This window comes from Podarcis liolepis (genome assembly GCF_965112155.1).
Source record: "Podarcis liolepis genome assembly, chromosome: 2".
In the NCBI taxonomy this organism is placed as follows: Eukaryota; Metazoa; Chordata; class Lepidosauria; order Squamata; family Lacertidae; genus Podarcis; species Podarcis liolepis.
Genome location: NC_139555.1, coordinates 127,036,101 through 127,054,766, shown reverse-complemented (window position 1 = coordinate 127,054,766; position 18,666 = coordinate 127,036,101). Strand labels below are relative to the sequence as shown.

Below are 18,666 nucleotides of genomic sequence, written 5' to 3'. Positions count from 1 at the left end.
TCAGAGGTTCACTGGTCACAATCACGCTGTGTATAAATTTTATGAAATAAAATAAGACTCAGGATACATAGAGTTAATTTCTTTCTAAATTTAGAATGAATAGGGGCAACCCCCCCGCTTTTAATTTTTTTTTAAAAAAAATAATGAACACATAGGCTTTTAGCCAGCTAAATTCTACTCAGAGTAGAGCCATTGAAGGGGAGTCACGTCCATTTATTCCACTGGGTTTACTCTGAGTAGGATGAACCTTGTCTACTACTTAGGCACCTGAAAAATGTTCTCCGCCAGAGCTCATGTATTTACCCCTTTTCCACTTTTACTCAAGGCCCTACTCAGACCTTACTACAGATTTACTCTGAGTTTCCCCCAGCTGGTTTATTTACGTGCCACCCCTCCTTCTTTCTCAGTCCATTTTGACAACAGATCCCTTTTTGTTCGCCTGCGGCTCCGGCCCTCGCTGTTTGCTTCCATGAAAAACAAACAGCAGCTCGACTCCCCTCCTGCCCCACCTTTCAGCGGCGAGCCAGCCATTCCCCTTTTTAGATGAGCATGGAATCATGAAATCGGAATCGGGACCTCTCAGGGTCATCTAGTCCAACCCTCTGCAATGTGGGAATCTCAGTCCTTTCCGGCCCTTTTAGCAGCTGCTCACCAACATATGCTTGGCTTCAAGTCCACGTTGCCAAGCCGCCCGCTTCACAGGGACGGCATAGCAGAGGGTTGGGCTGGATGGCCTTTGGAGGGCCCTTCCCGGTCAATTGCAGGCGGTTCCTTTTCCCCAGAGAGCCCCTCCTCTCCCCACCTGCACTGAACTACTCCTGTGAACCCCCTCGGGTGTGGACACCCCCCCACTTTTTGCACCCAGGGGCTGGGTTTGGGCGTGTTTGAGCCCGTGGCGCCATTGTGTTGACTGGCCCCCTCTGTGCGGCTACATGTCTGCTTCCCCCAGGCCGTCCGAGGAGCCAGAGGCTACAAAGGAGAGAAGGGAGAGCCGGCCGTCTTTGAACCCGTAAGTTCCTGGAGGGGAAGGGGGTCCTGGCCTGGTCTTGATGGGGTGTGTGTGTGTCTGTGTGTGTGTGTCATTTCGGACTGTGTGTGTGAGAGAGAGAAAATCCAGCATTACGGACGTCATCTTTCCAAAGGCGAACAACCCCCATACAAAAGTCACTCAGCCTTTTTTGGGCAAAGTTGCTGAACCTTTTTAGCAAAGACATTTTGGCCGGTTTCTGAAAATCCCGCCGTTTCCGATGGGCGAATCCCGGCTACGTCCGGGGTATTCCAGATGTGGGGCAGCCGCTCCAAACTTCGGCCAGTCTAGGCAGGCTGCAACGGACTGCCTGTCTCCTCGAGGTCTCCTCCATCTCTACAATTCCACGATGGATGTGTGGCACCTTGGTTCACAACCGTAATCCATCCCGGAGGTCCGTTCATAAACCAAAACAGGTCGCAACCCAAGGCATGCTTTCGCCAGCGGGGCCTCCAAAAAGAAATTGTTCATAATAATAATAAAAAGGGTTGTAATCCCCAAAAAAGTTTGCAAACCAGGACACGGGTTTGACGTGTTTGTAATCCAAAACGTATGCAAACCAGACTGTTCGCAAACCGAGGTACCCCTGTAGAAAGGAGCTCGCTTCGAGGTCTCCCAAATCCTGCCATTTCTCTCCACTTCTAATCTGCACAAGTTTTGCACAAGTCCATCTGTTGTGCACAAGGCCTGGTTTCCGCCACGCCCGACCCCTGGAAACAGGCTCGTCCAGCCAACCGTCGGTTCGAAGAATTGTGGAGTTGGAGGGGGACTGCCAAAGGTCATCTAGCCCAACCCCCCGCCGTGCTGGACGCTTCGCCTCCATGAGGTCTAGCGGCTTGCTTCTGCCCCACCCAGGTCTCAAAGTTTTGAGATTGTGGCAAAGGCCGGCCAGACGGGATCTGGCAAAGGGAAGCCATCGGGACCTGAGCCTCAAGACTCTCTCCCCAGTTTCCAGCAATTATTCCAGAGATGATTTCTGGAAAACACAACCCACAGTGGCTCTTGATAAGCTTATTTCCCTCCACGAATCGGATGGATCCAGGAATACATCTTTCATGTCCCTGTAGGTTTTAATTTAATTAGTAATATTGGGAAGGTAGCCCATCTAGGGGACAGAAAACTCTGATCCTAAACCTCCACTGTCCTTTGGAGAAGAAAAAGCTCAGGACTAAACCCGACACAAATCGGAGTCCCTAAGATGGTTGTGGAGTTGGATGGGACCCCCAGAGATCATTCAGTCCAGCCCCCTGCAAGGCAGGGTTCCCATTGGCTCTGGTTGTTTCCATTCATTTCGTAGGCTGCTTTGAGTGCATCCCTGAGTGCACAAAACCAGGATGCAAACGGCTCTGTTACTAAAAATAAATCTCCGCAAGTGTGTGTGGGGGGGAGCCTTCCATTTTGCTCCCCCCGCCCAGTGACTGCAGAACCGGGAGCCCTTTTTGCACCAGCAGTTGCCCCAGAATAACATCCCCTCCAAAGACCACCCCTCCCAGTTCCACCTTCCTTGCAAGCTCCCAAGGCGGGGGGGGGGGGAATCTGAGGCCTCACCAGCAGATCTTGGCAGGATCGGGGCCTCTCGGCTCCTTTTGGGCGGCCTTCAGAATTCCCCGGAGAACGGGGCTGACCTCTGAGCGACCGTGCAAGGCAGTCATCCAACCGGCGGAGCTGCGATACCCCAGAGGTTTTTTTTGTAGCGTTATCATCTCAGCATAGTGCACTGGGTGTGTGTTGGTGTGTGTGTGTGTGGGGGGGGAGAATAGCCAGTGGTGGTGTAAACAATGAGCTCTTTCACGGGCGAGAGCAGAGGGACGGGGCCTGTCCCTCTGCCAAGGCAGGTCTGCGGCTGCTTCCTAACTCCTTCTTTTTGCATTCGTGTGTTTGTGCCTCTGCAGGGGATGCTAGTCGAAGGTCCCCCAGGCCCTGAAGGAGCTCCGGTAAGAGGCGTGCAAAACCCCAGGGTGGGGGTTTAAGGGGGCGAACGAGGCCTCCACCCCATCTCGTGCCCCCTGTCCGGTGGGCAAGGGTGATGGTCTTCTGTTCCTCCTTCCCCACAGGGTATCAGCGGACCGCCAGGGACCACGGGACCCCCAGGACCCCCCGGCGACTCTGGGGAGAGGGTAAGGCTGCGATCCAGCGAAGGAGAGGGGGGAGAGAAGGGCATGTGGTGAAGGAGGCACTGAAGGGCAGCTCCTGCCCCTACGCAGACAAACTTCAGCGTCACAGATTGGATTGGATGCAAAATTCAGCGTCACAGATTGAATCGGAAGCAAAATTCAGCATCACAGATTGAATTGGATGCAAAATTCAGTGTCACAGATTGAATAGGATGCAAAATTCAGCATCACAGATTGAATTGGATGCAAAATTCAGCGTCACAGATTGAATCGGAAGCAAAATTCAGCATCACAGATTGAATTGGATGCAAAATTCAGTGTCACAGATTGAATCGGAAGCAAAATTCAGCATCACAGATTGAATTGGATGCAAAATTCAGCGTCACAGATTGAATTGGATGCAAAATTCAGTGTCACAGATTGAATTGGATGGAAACATCAGCCTCACAGATTGGTTGGATGCAGAGGAAGGGTGGGAGGAACTAGCTGGGGCACCCCACAGGGAAGAAGGCTCAGAGCCCAGATATCTGGGGTGGGACAATGATGAGCCGTCAGAGGGAGAAGACCGGGAGGCAGTGGAGGTGTCGGTAGCTGAAGCGGCGACAGGGCTTAGTGAGCTGGGGGAGTCTGTGGCAGAGAGAAGTCCAGACTCAGAGGCAGAAGCTGAAGCTGGAGAGGAGGAGGCCAAGGGGAGGCAGAGGGGAGTCAGGCTGGTGAAGAGGCACAGGGGTCTCCCCCTCCTGCTGCGACAAGCTCCCCTCTCCTCTGGTTCCCGGGACAAGAAGAGGCATGCAGTGGGAAGAGCAGAGGCAGACGTGGGGGTCAGGTCTCTGTTTGCGTGGGGAAGGCCTAGAGAGGTAGAGACATAGACGGCTGTGGGCAGGCAGGGACCTTCATTCTCAGCAACTGATCCGTGGGGCAAGAGCTGACTGAGCCGCTCTGCTCATTGGGCCTGGCGATCCTGATTTTGCTCACAAGGAGTTCATTCCCAGCTGGCTGGGGTGATGCGCTGCTGGCTGGCTCCTGTTGTTTGGTACCCTGAAGGATGCCTTGTTCTCCTTTACGGGTGTCCTTTGGGGAAGGGCGTCTGCTAATAATAACAATAACAATAATAATTTATTATTTATGCCCCACTCATCTGGCTGGGTTTCCCCAGCCACTCTGGGCAGCTTCCTACAGGATATTAAAAACACAGTAAAAGATCAAACATTAGAAAACTTCCCTAAACAGGGTTGCCTTTAGATGTCTTTTAAAAGTCAGATCGTTGTTTATTTCCTTGACATCTGGTGGGAGGGCGTTCCACAGGGCAGGCGCCAGCATTGAGAAGGCCCTCTGCCTGGTTCCCTGTAACCTTACTTCTCCCAGTGAGGGAACCACCAGAAGGCCCTCGGTGCTGGACCTCAGTGTCCGGCCTGGACGGTGGGGGTGGAGACACTCCTTCAGGTATACTGGGCCTTTGAGGCCATTTAGGGCTTCGAAAGTCAGCACCAACACTTTGAATTGTGCTCAGAAACGTCCTGGGAGCCAATGCAAAGGAGAGTGGGGCGCTCTTTGGGGCAAGGCACCCACCTCCCCTCCGCTGTGCGCTTGCATCTCAGCAGTCGTCAAGTGCCAGGCGCACATGGTGCTCTCTGCACATGCAAAAGCCCAGATCAAGGCAGCCGGACCTGTTGAAGAGGCACCTGGGAGGTGAGGATGCTGGACTAGGTGGGACTGGTTAAACTAGGCTCTGGTGGCCGTGAGCCCTTGGCCGATTGTTGACAGTGCACTTCGTTGTTCACACACACGTTCAAACATGCGAGCCGCTCCTTCCCGCCCCAACTCTGCTCTCCCTCTTTCTCCCCAACAGGGCCCCCCAGGACGCCCCGGCATCCCTGGCTCAGATGGATCCCCCGGACCCCCTGGCACGTCCATGATGCTTCCGGTGAGTAGGGATGGCAGAGAGAGGCCGACCGGTATTAAAGTCCTAAACTAGAGATTGACATCTAGGACCTTCAGGGATTAAATGCGGGGTGGTTCTCGATGACACTGTAAGCGGCCAACCAGTGCCAGTTTCTTCAGGGATTTTGGTGGGGGTTCTTGACTCCACGAACACTAGCCAATCAGAGCTGTGCACAGCCCAGTTCTGCTGCAGACAGATGGCTCTCCCCTGGAAATCAGCCCTGAAAGGAGTCTGAGGGAAACAGCTCCCTCCAACTGGGGTTGGGGGGCAAATGTGTGGATGTGGGGGTGCTTGGGTGCCTCTCAGTGGAACCTCAACTCTGCCTCTTCCTTCCCTCAGTTCCGATTTGGGAGCAGCGGCGGTGGAAAGGGGCCTGTCGTGGCGGCCCAGGAAGCCCAAGCCCAGGCCATCTTGCAACAAGCTCGGGTGAGTCCGGTTTCAGGTGGGGATGAAGATGGCGATGAAGACCCCCCCCCCATTTACTTCCCCTATTAAAGTCCAGGGAACGGTGGTCTTTGCTTCCTGGTGGCCCACCCAGATTTCCCTGCCTGCCTTTCTGGGGCAGGGGTCCTTGTCTGACCTGACACTGGTCTTCCAAGACCCTGAAAGAGGGGCTGGTTTTTTGGGGTGCGACGAGCGGCCCTGTGAAGAGAGGCGGCAGTCTTTGGGGCATCTCAGTTTAGAGGAAAAAAGGAGGAAGAAGCCACAGGGCAGAAGTTTATGAAATATAATATGCCTGGTGTAGATAAAAAGGAGAGAGAGAAAAAGGTTTTTCTCCCTCTCTCATAACGCTGAATGATGGAAGGTTCAGGGCAGATGAGAGGAAGTCCTTCTTCACAGAGTTCAGCTGTGGAACTCCCTGCCACCGGAGTCAGGGATGGAGTCACCAACCTGAATACCTTTAAAAGGGGTTAGGGTCAGGGAGGAGGAGAGGGCTTCTGAATCCCACTGACTGGAAAGCCCAAGAGGGGAGGGGGCTGTCCTTGGGCTCAAATCCTGCCTCCGGGTTTCATACTGGGGCATCTGTTTGGACACTGTCAGCAGGATGCTGGCCTAAGTGAGAAGGCCCTTTCCTATGTTCTCGTGGAGCCTCCAGGCCCAGAGGTAGTCTATCGGGATCCCTAGTTTCTTCGGGGCATTGGGCCACTGTGAGAATACGGGGTGCTGGACGAGAGGGGGTCCCCGGCCTGAGCCGGCAAGGCTCTTTCCCTGCTCTTAAGAGTCCTCTCTGAAGGAATGCTTCCACAGCTGCCTGAACATCATGCCCTCTATCTAACCTTTGGCTTTCTCGGTGGTCTGCCGTGCCCTGTCTGTGACCTTTGTCTCCTCCATCATAATAATAATAATAATAATAATAATAATAATAATAATATCTTTATTGTCATTGCCCCCTCTCGGGGACAACGAAATTACTTGGCTGCTCCATCCACCCAGGTAGGGCACTCCACACAAAATCAAATCAACTATAAAAACACTAATTAAAACAATACAGTATAAAACAGCAAGGAAGATTAGATGACTTTCAAAGTCCAGGCTTCCCATTCAGGGCCGAGATCGCTCTGGGGAAGAAGCTGTTCTTAAGACGGCTCGTTCTTGTCTTCATCGTCCTGTATCTCCGTCCCGACGGCAGGAGCTCGAAGAGACAGTGACCAGGATGCGATGGATCTTTTACTATGTCCAGTGCCTTCCTATGGCACCTTGTGGCATAAATCTGCTCTAAGGTGGAGAGTGGGCAGCCAACAATGCTCTCTGCTGCCTTAACAACTCTGCACAACCCCAACCTGTCCCGGGTAGTACAGCTTCCGTACCACACACATAAGCCATAAGTGAGCACGCTCTCAATGGCACAGTGATAGAAGGCAAGCAGCAGTTTCTGCGGAAGATGGTTTTTCCTTAGTATTCTTAAAAAGTACAGTCTCTGCTGCGCCTTCTTCACAAGCCCCCTTATGTTGACATTCCAGGACAGATCCTCTTGTAATTCAGTGCCCCAAAATCTGAACGTTGTTACCCTCTCCACACAGACCCCATCAATCAAAAGTGGCTGGACATTGCTCTTCTGTCTCCTGAAGTCCACCACAAGCTCCTTTGTCTTCCTTGTATTTATGAGCAAGTTGTTAGCTCTGCACCACTCTGTCAGCCGCTCCACCTCATCTCTATAGTCCGTTTCACCCTCCCTTTCAGAGATGAGCCCAATCACGGTTGTGTCATCTGCAAATTTGACAACCCTATTACTAGGGTAAGCAGCGACACAATCGTACGTGTAGAGAATAATAATAATAATAATAATAATAATAATAATAATAATAATAATAATAATTTATTATTTATACCCCACCCATCTGGCTGGGCCTCCCCAGCCACTCTGGGCGGCTTCCAAAAGAATATTAAAATACATCAAATATTAAAAGCTTCCCGAAACAGGGCTGCCTTCAGATGTCTTCTAAAAGCCTGGTAGTTGTTGTTCTCTTTGACATCTGGTGGGAGGGTGTTCCACAGGGAAGGCGCCACTACCGAGAAGGCCCTCTGCCTGGTTCCCTGTAACTTGGCTTCTCGCAGTGAGGGAACCTCCAGAAGGCCCTCAGTGCTGGACCTCAGTGTCCAGGTAGAACGATGGAGGTGGAGACGCTCCTTCAGATATACTGGACCAAGGCCGTTTAGGGCTTTAAAGGTCAGCACCAACACATTGTGCAAGGAGGAAATGACGCGGTGGAGACAGGTGCCAAAATAACTTTGTACCACCCCACGATCTCGGGATTGGAAGATGTGTAAAGGTCACAGTCTGCAAAATGTATCTGACTGGTTTTGCATATTGTGCTAATAAAAAGAACCTCCGCATAGCTAGCTGGCAGCTTGCTTAGGCACAGCTCACCTGCATTACCAACTCCTGCCTCCTGCCTTCACTTCACCTCTCCCTTCCCAGGAGCACTCGCGTCCAAACGCTCTTCCAGTGATGGTCTGGTACGAACACCTTAACGACTCCTCCCTCCCCTTTTCTTTCCTCCGCAGCTGGCCTTGCGTGGCCCCCCAGGACCCATGGGCTATACGGGTCGTCCTGGACCCCTGGTGAGTATTTTGCTGGGGGGGGGGAGGTGCTTGGGTTTGTTTCCTGGCTCAATAAATTCAGAATCCAACAGTGCTGTGGTGGTTTGAGTTTTTTCGGACGAAGACCTGGAAGGAACCAGAGTTCGAATCTCCCCTCAGTCGTGAGGTGTGGCAATGCAGTCGGAGCAAAAAGCAATTCAGCACCATGAATTGGGCCCAGAAATGAAGCTGGCGACCAGGGCGTCTGTTTCTGAAATGGGGTTTCTGTGAGATCTAAAGGGAGCCCCAGCCAGCAATCTGGCCACTGCATTTTGGAGCAAGTGAAGTTTCCGAGTCATCTTCAAGGGCAGCCCCAGAGAGAGCGGATTGCAGTAGCTGAGTCAACAGCTAATGCTATTCTGGGCTGCATCAACGGAGGTCTAGTGTCCAGGTCAAGGGAAGTCATAGTCTCACTCTCTTCTGCCTTGGTCAGGCCCCACCTGGCCTATTGTGTCCAGTTCTGGGCACCACAATTTAAGAAGGATGTTGACAAGCTGGAAGGTGTGCAGAGGAGGGCGACCACAATGATCAAGGGTCTGGAAAGTGAGCCTGATGAGGAACGGTTGAAGGAGCTGGGTATGTTTAGCCTGGAAAAGAGGAGACAGAGGAGATAGCAGAGCCATCTTCAAATATCTTAAGGGCTGTCACATGGAAGAGGGAGCAGGCTTGTTTTCTCTTGCTGCAGAGGGTAGGACTCGAACCCAGGGCTTCAAATTACAAGAAAGGAGATTCTGACTAAACATCATGAATAACTTTCTGACAGGAAGAGCTGTGTGACAGTGGAAAGGGTTCTATACGCCAGACCATGGGCTACACAGAGCAGAGCTTTCCAAACTTCATGTTGGTGACGTGCACCACTTCGCGACACAGTAATTCAGTTTCGCATCATTTTGCCACATAGTAATTCGGTTTTGCGTCATTTCGTGGCACAGTAATTCAGTTTTGCATCATTTCACAACACAGTAATTCAGTTTTGCGTCATTTTGTGGCACAGTAATTCGGCTTTGTAACATTTTGCAGCACAGTAATTCGGTTTTGCATCACTTTGTTACATAGTAATTCGGTTTTGAGTCATTTCGCAACACAGTAATTCAGTTTTGCATCATTTCACAACACAGGAATTCAGTTTTGCATCTCTTCGCGACACAGGAATTCAGTTTTACTAATAATAATAATAATAATTTATTATTTATACCCCACCCATCTGGCTGGGTTTCCCCAGCCACTCTGGGTGGCTTCCAAAAGAATATTAAAATACTATGATACATCAAACATTAAAAGCTTCCCTAAACAGGGCTGCCTTCAGATGTCTTCTAAAAGTCTGGTAGTTGTTGTTCTCTTTGGCATCTGGTGGGAGGGTGTTCCACAGGGAGGGCGCCACTACCAAGAAGGCCCTCTGCCTGGTTCCCTGTAACTTGGCTTCTCACAGTGAGGGAACCGCCAGAAGGCCCTCGGTGCTGGACCTCAGTGTCCAGGCAGAACAATGGGCGTGGAGACGCTCCTTCAGGTATACTGGGCCGAGGCCGTTTAGGGCTTTAAAGGTCAGCACCAACACTTTGAATTGTGCTCGGAAACGTACTGGGAGCCAATGTAGATCTTTCAAGACGGGTGTTATATGGTCTCGGCGGCCGCTCCCAGTCACCAGTCTGGCTGCTGCATTCTGCATTAGTTGTAGTTTCCGGGTCACCTTCAAATGCGCCCCACGTAGAGCGCATTGCAGTAGTCCAAGCGGGAGATAACCAGAGCATGCACCACTCTGGCGAGGCAGTCCGCGGGCAGATACGGTCTCAGCCTACGTACCAGATGGAGCTGGTACACAGCTGCCCTGGACACAGATTTGACCTGTGCCTCCATGGACAGCTGTGAGTCCAAAATGACTCCCAGGCTGCGCACCTGGTCCTTCAGGGGCACAGTTACCCCATTCAGGACCAGGGAATCCTCCACACCTGCCCGCCTCCTGTCCCCCAAAAACAGTACTTCTGTCTTGTCAGGATTCAACCTCAATCTGTTAGCCGCCATCCATCCTCCAACCGCCTCCAGGCACTCACACAGGACCGTCACCGCCTTCACTGGTTCTGATTTGAAAGAGAGGTAGAGCTGGGTATCATCCGTATACTGATGAACACCCAGCCCAAACCCCCTGATGATCTCTCCCAGCAGCTGCATGTAGATGTTGAAAAGCATGGGGGAGAGGACAGAACCCTGAGGCACCCCACAAGTGAGAGCCCAGGGGTCTGAACACTCATCCCCCACCACTTTCTGAACACGGCCCAAGAGGAAGGAGCGGAACCACTGTATAACAGTGCCCCCAGCTCCCAGCCCCTCTAGACGGTCCAGAAGGATGTTATGGTCGATGGTATCAAAAACGCTGCTGAGAGATCCAGCAGAACTAGGAAATAGTTCTCACCTTTGTCCCTAGCCCGCCGGAGATCATCAACCAGTGCGACCAAGGCAGTTTCAGTCCCGACTGGAAGGGATCCAAATGGTCCGCTTCTTCCAGGCGTGCCTGGAGTGCCTAGCAAACCAGAGTTTAAACTAATCCCTTTCCAGCCCCGGGAGGAGCTTGGGGAGGATTTGCACGGCTCACCGACACACTGCAGCCAAAACACTAGTGTGTCAAGACACACGGTTTGGAAACCTCTGATGCAGAGTCCGCCACCTCGATCTCTTTGGAGGAAAAGCTGGGATACAAACACAGCCAATTTGAATTTGTTAGTTGTTTTATCTCCCCAAGGGCAGCCCAAATGGATAAATAATCGCCGTAGCGAGCCAGATGAAATGTGCAGCCCTTCAGAGCTAAGAATGTCTTTCCTCTGTCTTCTAGGGTCAACCTGGCAGCAACGGCGTGAAGGGAGAGCACGGAGACTTTGGTCCCCAGGTAAGCTGACTTCCCAGCCTGATCTGGGAGCCCCCTGCCAGCGCCCCAGTCTCTCCTCTCCCCCCCCAAACCCCCCTTTAGCACAACTGCGTCGTCTGGCAAACAAGACGTAACAGCCGCGCATCGGAACATCGCAAGCTCCACGTGAATCGTACGAGATGGCGAGGAAATCGTCAGTAAAACAATTGCAAAGACATTTAGGAAAGAACTAAAACATGAGCTGAACGTCCCAAGTACAATATAAGTTGTGTTTTATTGGACCTGCTTGAGCTGAGATTCCCGCATTGCAAGGGGTCAGACTAGAGGATCCTTGGGGAGGCCAACTCTGGTTTTCTGGCTCACACAGACCCATTGCACACCACCCCAGAGGACCTGCGTACGAGCTGGGCTTTTGCTGATTTGTTCCCGGGTCCTTCAGCCAGGCATATCAGACCCCCCAAGTGACCCTATTTCCCAGGGACAGTCCCGATTTCTCATTTGACCCCAGAATCTCCCACATTTCCTTAGGACACCCCTGTTTCCATGGGAGAAATGTTGGAGGGGATGTGATATTCCAAAAACCAGCAGAAAGTAGCAAACTGCCGTCATCTCCATGTTCTTGGGGTCATTTGGCTGCTGCCCCCCAGCTCAGATTCCCCCCCCTAAAAATCTATTGGCTGCTACAGACCTCAAATGCAACAGACATCTGGTGGGGGGATGGGACCCCTACCCAATTCCCCACCCCTCTTTCATGAAGTCCCAGGGTTTCCTCTCCCCCCCCCCCAAATGTTTGGGGACAAGACAGGGCACCCTAATACGACGCTCTCTTTCTCCACTTAGGGTCCTCGAGGTCCACAGGGGCTGACTGGGCCCCCAGGGAAGCCTGGACGCCGAGTAAGTTTCTGTTTCTGTTTCTGATGTTTATTTATTTTATTTTTTTAATTAATGGAGGCAGGTTGCCGTTTTTTGCCTCCTCTGTGACCCCTGCGTTGTGGTGGGGTTGGTCTAGATGAGCCCCGGTGTCCCGTTCCCGCATGGCGATCCTACAGTCCCGGGAGTCCTGAAAAGTCGCGGAATAAAAGTAAAAAATAACAGTAGTGATTTGCTTGAAAGTTAGGCGGGGTGAGCCTTTGAGAAGGTGATGTTTTGGAAGATTTGGGGCAGATTAAACGGAAGGGCTTCTTCATGCAGTGGAAACTGTGGAACTCTCTGCCACAAGGGGCATTGACGGCGGCCACCAACATGGATGGATTTAAAAGAGGGTTAGGCAAATTAATGAAGGACCGAGCCGCCGTGGCTGTGCTTTGCCATCGTGGTCGGAGGCAGTTAAATGCTTCTGAATCCCAGTTTCTGGGAAATGGCAGGAGGGGAGAGGGCTCCTGGTTCGAATCCTGATTGCGGGTTTCCCATAGGAGTCTAGTCGGCCGCTGTGAGAACAGGATTCTGGACTAGACGGGCCCTTGGCCTTCTCATGTTCTGATGGAGCCTCCAGCGCCAGAGATAGTCTATTAGTGCCAGTGCCTTCCGTTAAGAGTTTGGGTGTAATCCTTGACGGCTCCCTTTCCATGGAGGCGCAGGTTACAGCAACAGCCAAGGCGACATTTTTCCACCTTTGCCACATCAAGCAGTTGGTCCCTTACCTTTCCCGCCCCAACCTGGCCACAGTGATCCATGCGGTGGTCACCTCCAGGCTTGACTACTGTAATTCGCTCTACGCGGGGCTGCCCTTGAAGCTGTGCCAGAAACTCCAGCGGGTGCAGAAGGCTCCTCACGGGGTCTCTGCCATGGGAGCATATTCACCCAGTGCTTTAGCAGTTGCACTGGCTCCCGGTGGAGTACTGGGTCAGGTTCAAGGTTCTGGTCTTGACCTTTAAAGCCATTTGTGGCTTAGGGCCCTCGTATTTACGGGACCGCCTCTCCTGGTCTGCCCCACAGAGGACCTTAAAGCCCATGAACAACCATAGTTTAGAGGCCCCGGGCCCTAAGGAAGCCAGACCATCCTCCACCAGGGCCAGGGCCAGGGCCTTCTCAGTGATGGCTCTGACCTGGTGGAATGCTCTGTCCCATGAGACTAGGGCCCTACAGGATTTCACTTCCTTCCGCAGGGCCTGTAAGACAGAGCTATTCCGCCTGGCTTTCCATTTTAACTTAGCCTGATCTTTTATTCCCCTTCCTTCCCTCCCTCTCCCCTTTTTGTGAAGATTTCCCGCTCTGGGATCCCACAGCTAATTCTCCCTAAAATTCCCCCCAAAATTGATTTTTGATTTTATTGTTATTTACGCTTTAGACCGTATTTTATGCTGGTTTTTTTGTAGCATCAGTTAAGTGTTTTAAATTTGTTGTAAGCCGCCCTGAGCCCGGTTTCCTGAACCGGGAAGGGCGGGGTATAAATAAAAATCTATTAAAAGGTAAAGGTAAAGGGACCCCTGACCATTAGGCCCAGTCGTGACCGACTCTGGGGTTGGGGTGCTCATCTCGCTTTATTGGCCGAGGGAGCCGGCGTACAGCTTCCGGGTCATGTGGCCAGCATGAATAAGCCGCTTCTGGCGAACCAGAGCAGCGCACGGAAACGCCGTTTACCTTCCTGCCGGAGTGGTACCTATTTATCTACTTGCACTTTGACGTGCTTTCGAACTGCTAGGTTGGCAGGAGCAGGGACCGAGTAACAGGAGCTCACCCCATTGCGGGGATTCGAATCGCCGACCTTCTGATCGGCAAGTCCTAGGCTCTGTGGTTTAGACCACAGCGCCACCCGCGTCCCACAAAAAAAAATCTATTATTACTATTATTATTATTATTATTATTATTATTATTATTATTTAGGTTCTTTGGGTTCTTTGGCTCCTGTGAGGCCAGGGGCTGGGCTCCATGGGCCCCTTTGTAAGGGGGGCTATGAGATTTGTCTCCCTCCATTAACCTGCCTCTCTCCCTCCCACCCACAGGGTCGTGCTGGAGCGGACGGTGCCCGGGGGATGCCCGGGGAAACGGGCATCAAGGTAAGGCGACCCTCTGGGCGTTGCAGCGGGTTGGGCTAGATGACCGCTGGGGTCCCTTCCAACCCGACAGTTCTGCCATTCTAGAGAATGGGCCTGTAGGGAACGTGGTTTCATGAGGACTTGCGCCGTCCCCTCGGGATTTGCCATCCTGACCTTGTGAGAAGGGGGGGTCACCTTTCCCTTCTCTCTCTCTGCAGGGCGATCGCGGGTTTGATGGGCTTCCAGGCCTCCCGGGGGAGAAAGGACACCGGGTAAGTGAAACGGGGAGCCTGCGAGTCAGGGGTCGGCAGCCCCACCTGAATTGCTCACTGCAGGAGGGTGGGCTTGATGACCCCTGGGGGTCCCTTCCAATGCCACCATGCTGTGATTCTAACTCTTGGAATACCCCTTTTGCATCTCCAGTTGCTTTCCTCCAAGGGAGTCCTGTGGAACTCGCTGCCACTGGAGATTCAGCAGGAGCCCTCTGTGCCAACTTTTAAAACTCCTGCTAAAAACGTTTCGATTCCGCCAGTTCTGTGCAGGCATTTGATAATACGCAGAATCCTCCTTCCAGAGGGGTTAATTTTTTTTTAGGGTGGCGTTTATTATACAGTTCTATGTTTCCATTGCCGTAAACCGCCTTGGATATTTTTAAAATAAAAATGCTACATAAACTAATTCATTTTTTAAATAATTATTTAAAAATATTTATTAAATTAATAACAATTAATAATACAAATCTCATTCATCGTGTTATTTACAATTATTCTCCCTCTGGACTTCCCTCAACACCCCCTCTGCTGAGTTATTTAGTTTTATTTATCGTATCCTGCTTTTCCGCACAAAAATAAAATCCCTTATTATTTCTCTAAAATATCTTTTACTCAAATGAAGTTGTGGAAGTTTATTCAAATCCTGCCAGTGAATCCAGTCCATTCTGTTGTTTCTGCAAATAGACTGTAAATGGTTCCCAGACTCTTTTGAAGTCCCTTTTGTCCTTCTTCTCTCGTAGTTTGTCTGTTAGCTTAGCCAATTCTGCAGAGTTCATCAGCTTTTCTTGCCATTGTTCCTTTGATGGTATTTCTTCCATCTTCCAATATCGTGCAACCAATATTCTTGCCGCTATTGTAGCATACATAAATAATGTCCATTTTTCTTTTGGTAGCTCTTGATTTGAGATACCTAACAAAAAGGCTTCTGGGTGTTTGACAAAATTCATTTTAAACATTTTTTTCCAATTCATTGTATATCATTTCCCAATATTTTTTAAGGCGTCTGCATTCCCACCACATATGACAAAATGTTCCTTCCTTTTCCTTACATCTCCAACATCTGTTATTTTCTTTCCTAAACATCTTTGCCATTTTCACTGGTGTGATATACCATCTATACATCATTTTCATGTAATTCTCTCTTAATAGTATGCAATCTGTGAATTTTATTCCTTCCAGTAGCACCTTAAAGACCAACTAAGTTAGTTCTTGGCATGAGCTTTCGTGTGCATGCACACTTCTTCAGATACACGAAAGCTCATACCAAGAACTAACTTAGTTGGTCTTTAAGGTGCTACTGGAAGGAATTTTTTTATTTTGACTATGACAGACCAACACGGCTACCTATCTGTAACTGTGAATTTTATATCCACTTTCCGTAATTTTTCCCAACTTTCAAGTTGGATGTTGTGTCCCACATCCTGGGCCCATTTAATCATAACTGATTTAGCCTCTTCATCCTTGGTTTCCCACTCTAATAAAATACTATATGCTTTAACATTCTCTTCCACTATTTCTTTTTGAAATCTGGAGATTGTATATCTAAACCCCTTTTTATTGTCTTCCTTAAAAATTTCATTTAATTGCCTATGGTGTAACCAACTTTGTAAATAGTATTTCAGCTCATCATACTCTCTTAATTTGAGTTTACCTTCTTCTTCTGCTAATAACTCTCTGTATGTCAACCAGCTTACTTTTTTGGTCGACTTAAGTGAAAATACTTCAGTAGGTGACAGCCACCATGGTGTTTTCCACTCTAACAGATCTTTATATTTCCCCCAGACTCTTATTAATGACTTTCTTATTATATGATTTGAAAAAACCTTTATGCATTTTCCCTTTCCCATACCATAAATATGAGTGCCAGCCAAATCTATTGTCTGGTCCTTCTAATTCTAACACTTCTTCTTTTTCTAATTTTATCCAATCCCTTACCCAAACAAGACATGCCGCTTCAAAATACAATTTCAAATCTGGGAGGGAAAAGCCTTCTCTATCTCTTAAGTCTGTTAGTATCTTATGTTTTATCCTTGGTCTTTTCCCATTCCAGATAAAATTTTGAAATATCTTTTTGCCATTTTTTGAAGGATATTTTGTTATTTATCACCAGGATCATCTGAAATAGAAATAGTATCTTTGGCAAAGCACTCATCTTTATTGCTTCAGTTTTCTCTAACATAGAAATATTCATCCTTCCCCAGATTTTTAGATTTCTTTTAATTTAATTTCACATGTTCTCATAATTATCTTTATATACATTTATGTTTCTTGTTGTTAACCATATTCGTAGGTACTTAACTTTTTTATGAATTTCAATTCCTAACTCTTGGGATATTTCTCTTCTTCTTCTTTTTGATTTTTAAGAAGTAGCTTAGTTTTCTTCTTGTTAAGTTTAAATCCTGCTACTTGACCAAACTCCTGTATTTTTTTCTCTTACCTTTGGGAGAGATATCTTTGGTTCTTCTACAGTGATTACTAAATCATCCGCAAAAACTTTTAATTTGTATTCACATTTACTTTTCCTAATACCTACTATTTCTTTATCCTCTCTAATATTCCTTGCTAAAACTTCCAGGACCATAATAAATAAAAGTGGTGAAAACAGGCATCCTTGTCTTGTTCCTTTCTGAATCTCACACTTTTGTTATCACTTGATTTACAATTAGTTTTGCTTTTTGTTCTGAGTAAATAGCTTGGACTTCCCTCCTATATTTTTCTCCAAATTCCATCTCTTCTAGGACTTTTTTCATAAAGTCCCAAGAGATATTATCAAAGGCTTTCTCTGCTTCTATAAACATTAGGGCCGCTTGTTTTTCATTTCTAACTTCCAGGTATTCTATTATATTCAAATTATTTATTATATTATCTTTTCATTGTCTACCTGGTAGAAACCTTGCTTGGTCTTTATTAATATATTCCTCTAAAGCCTTTTTTAATCTGTTTAACTGACATCAAATCTGACTCTTGTTTTGGAATTAGTGTTATATATCCTTCTTTCCATGTCTCTGGAACCTTCCCTATTTTTAGAATTTCATTCATCAGATCTTTTAGAGGGTTCACAAGCTGTTCACTCAGTTTCTTAGCTAATAGCCCATCCGGTCCGGGTGATTTTCCAACTTTTGCTTAACTTATTGCATTTAAGACCTCTTGCCCTGTTATTTCTTCATTTAATACTGCTAACTTATCTGTTTTTATTTTTGGTAAATTGCTCTTTTTAAGATATTCCTCTATCTTTGGTATCTTTTCTGTCCCCTTTTTATATAAATCAGCAAAGTACTTGACAAAGAATTCCCTAATTTCTTTTGTTTTTTCTGTTTTCTTGCCATTTGCCTTCATTTTTCCTTATTTGCCATGCCAATAATTTTCCTGACTTATTGGCATCCTCAAAATATTTTTGTTTGCATCTTTTAATTTTCCACCCTATTTCTTCATTAATAACGATTGAATATTGTGTTTGCAACAACCTAATTGCCTGTTTTACTGTTTCTTTGTTAGGTTTTTTTGCTCATTCTCTTTTTCTAGAATTGCATCTAAAATTTCTCTTTTATTTTTTCCCTTTCCTTTCTTTTTTATTGAGTTTTGTTGGACAAACAGCCCTCTCATAACCACCTTGAATAATATTTGAATAATATTTTATAGTTTAACACGTTTGTGTGTGTTATATTTCACTAATAGATGCCTTTTTTTACAAACATTCTTATACCCTCTAGTATGTACATTTTTGTAAATATCATCTGGGTAGAGAATTGCATCAAGAATTTCGGAAAAAGTGCAAATTTCGAATGAGTGATTCTGTTTTGGTTTGGGCATCGTTCCAGGAAGTGCAAATTAGGCAGCTTCCCATTAAATTGTAAACAAAATCAAATTTCTTCCCCCACCCCTGGGGGCATTAATTTAAATTAATTCAACTTTTTAATAAACAAACAAACAAACAACCTTTGGTTCCCAGTTTATTATTCATTGGATTAAAATAAAATAAAATAATGGCTACTATCCACAATGGCTATGTTTTCCTTCCAAATGCCTCTGGATATCATGGCTGGGAATTGCAGGTGGGGAGAATTGCTGCATCCCATAATAGGCACCTGGTTGACCACTGTGAGGACAAGATCCTAGACTAGATGCGCCCTCTTCTTGGGCATGATCCTGCTGCCACTGGGCTCTTAACAACCACAACAACAACAAATTATTTAGGCTTTCCTTGGTACTTTCTGACCGCTCCCTGGCAGCCGGACGTTCAACAGGTGAATCCTTCCACCCTCACTGAATGCACCTGTTGAACTTCTGCATCTCATCCCTCTGGAGGCCCAGACAGAGCCCAGAGGAGCTCGGGTTTCCTGACCCCATTGGAAGCGTCCTGGGCCCATAACCTATTGGCAAAACCTATTGGTGTTTCGC

General features: G+C 48.3%; 1 protein-coding gene across 1 annotated transcript in view; it reads left to right on the top strand.

Annotated features, from left to right (window-relative positions):
- The window catches only part of COL11A2 (collagen type XI alpha 2 chain), a 99,650-nt gene that overhangs the window by 34,033 nt on the left and 46,951 nt on the right, over positions 1-18,666 (top strand). Inside the window, exons 9-18 of the mRNA XM_083491036.1 lie at positions 950-1,009; positions 2,920-2,961; positions 3,082-3,144; positions 4,991-5,065; positions 5,423-5,509; positions 8,090-8,146; positions 10,989-11,042; positions 11,862-11,915; positions 13,964-14,017; positions 14,215-14,268. Coding sequence (XP_083347162.1) covers positions 950-1,009; positions 2,920-2,961; positions 3,082-3,144; positions 4,991-5,065; positions 5,423-5,509; positions 8,090-8,146; positions 10,989-11,042; positions 11,862-11,915; positions 13,964-14,017; positions 14,215-14,268 — 600 coding nt within the window. The remainder of the gene's footprint in view (positions 1-949; positions 1,010-2,919; positions 2,962-3,081; positions 3,145-4,990; positions 5,066-5,422; positions 5,510-8,089; positions 8,147-10,988; positions 11,043-11,861; positions 11,916-13,963; positions 14,018-14,214; positions 14,269-18,666) is intronic.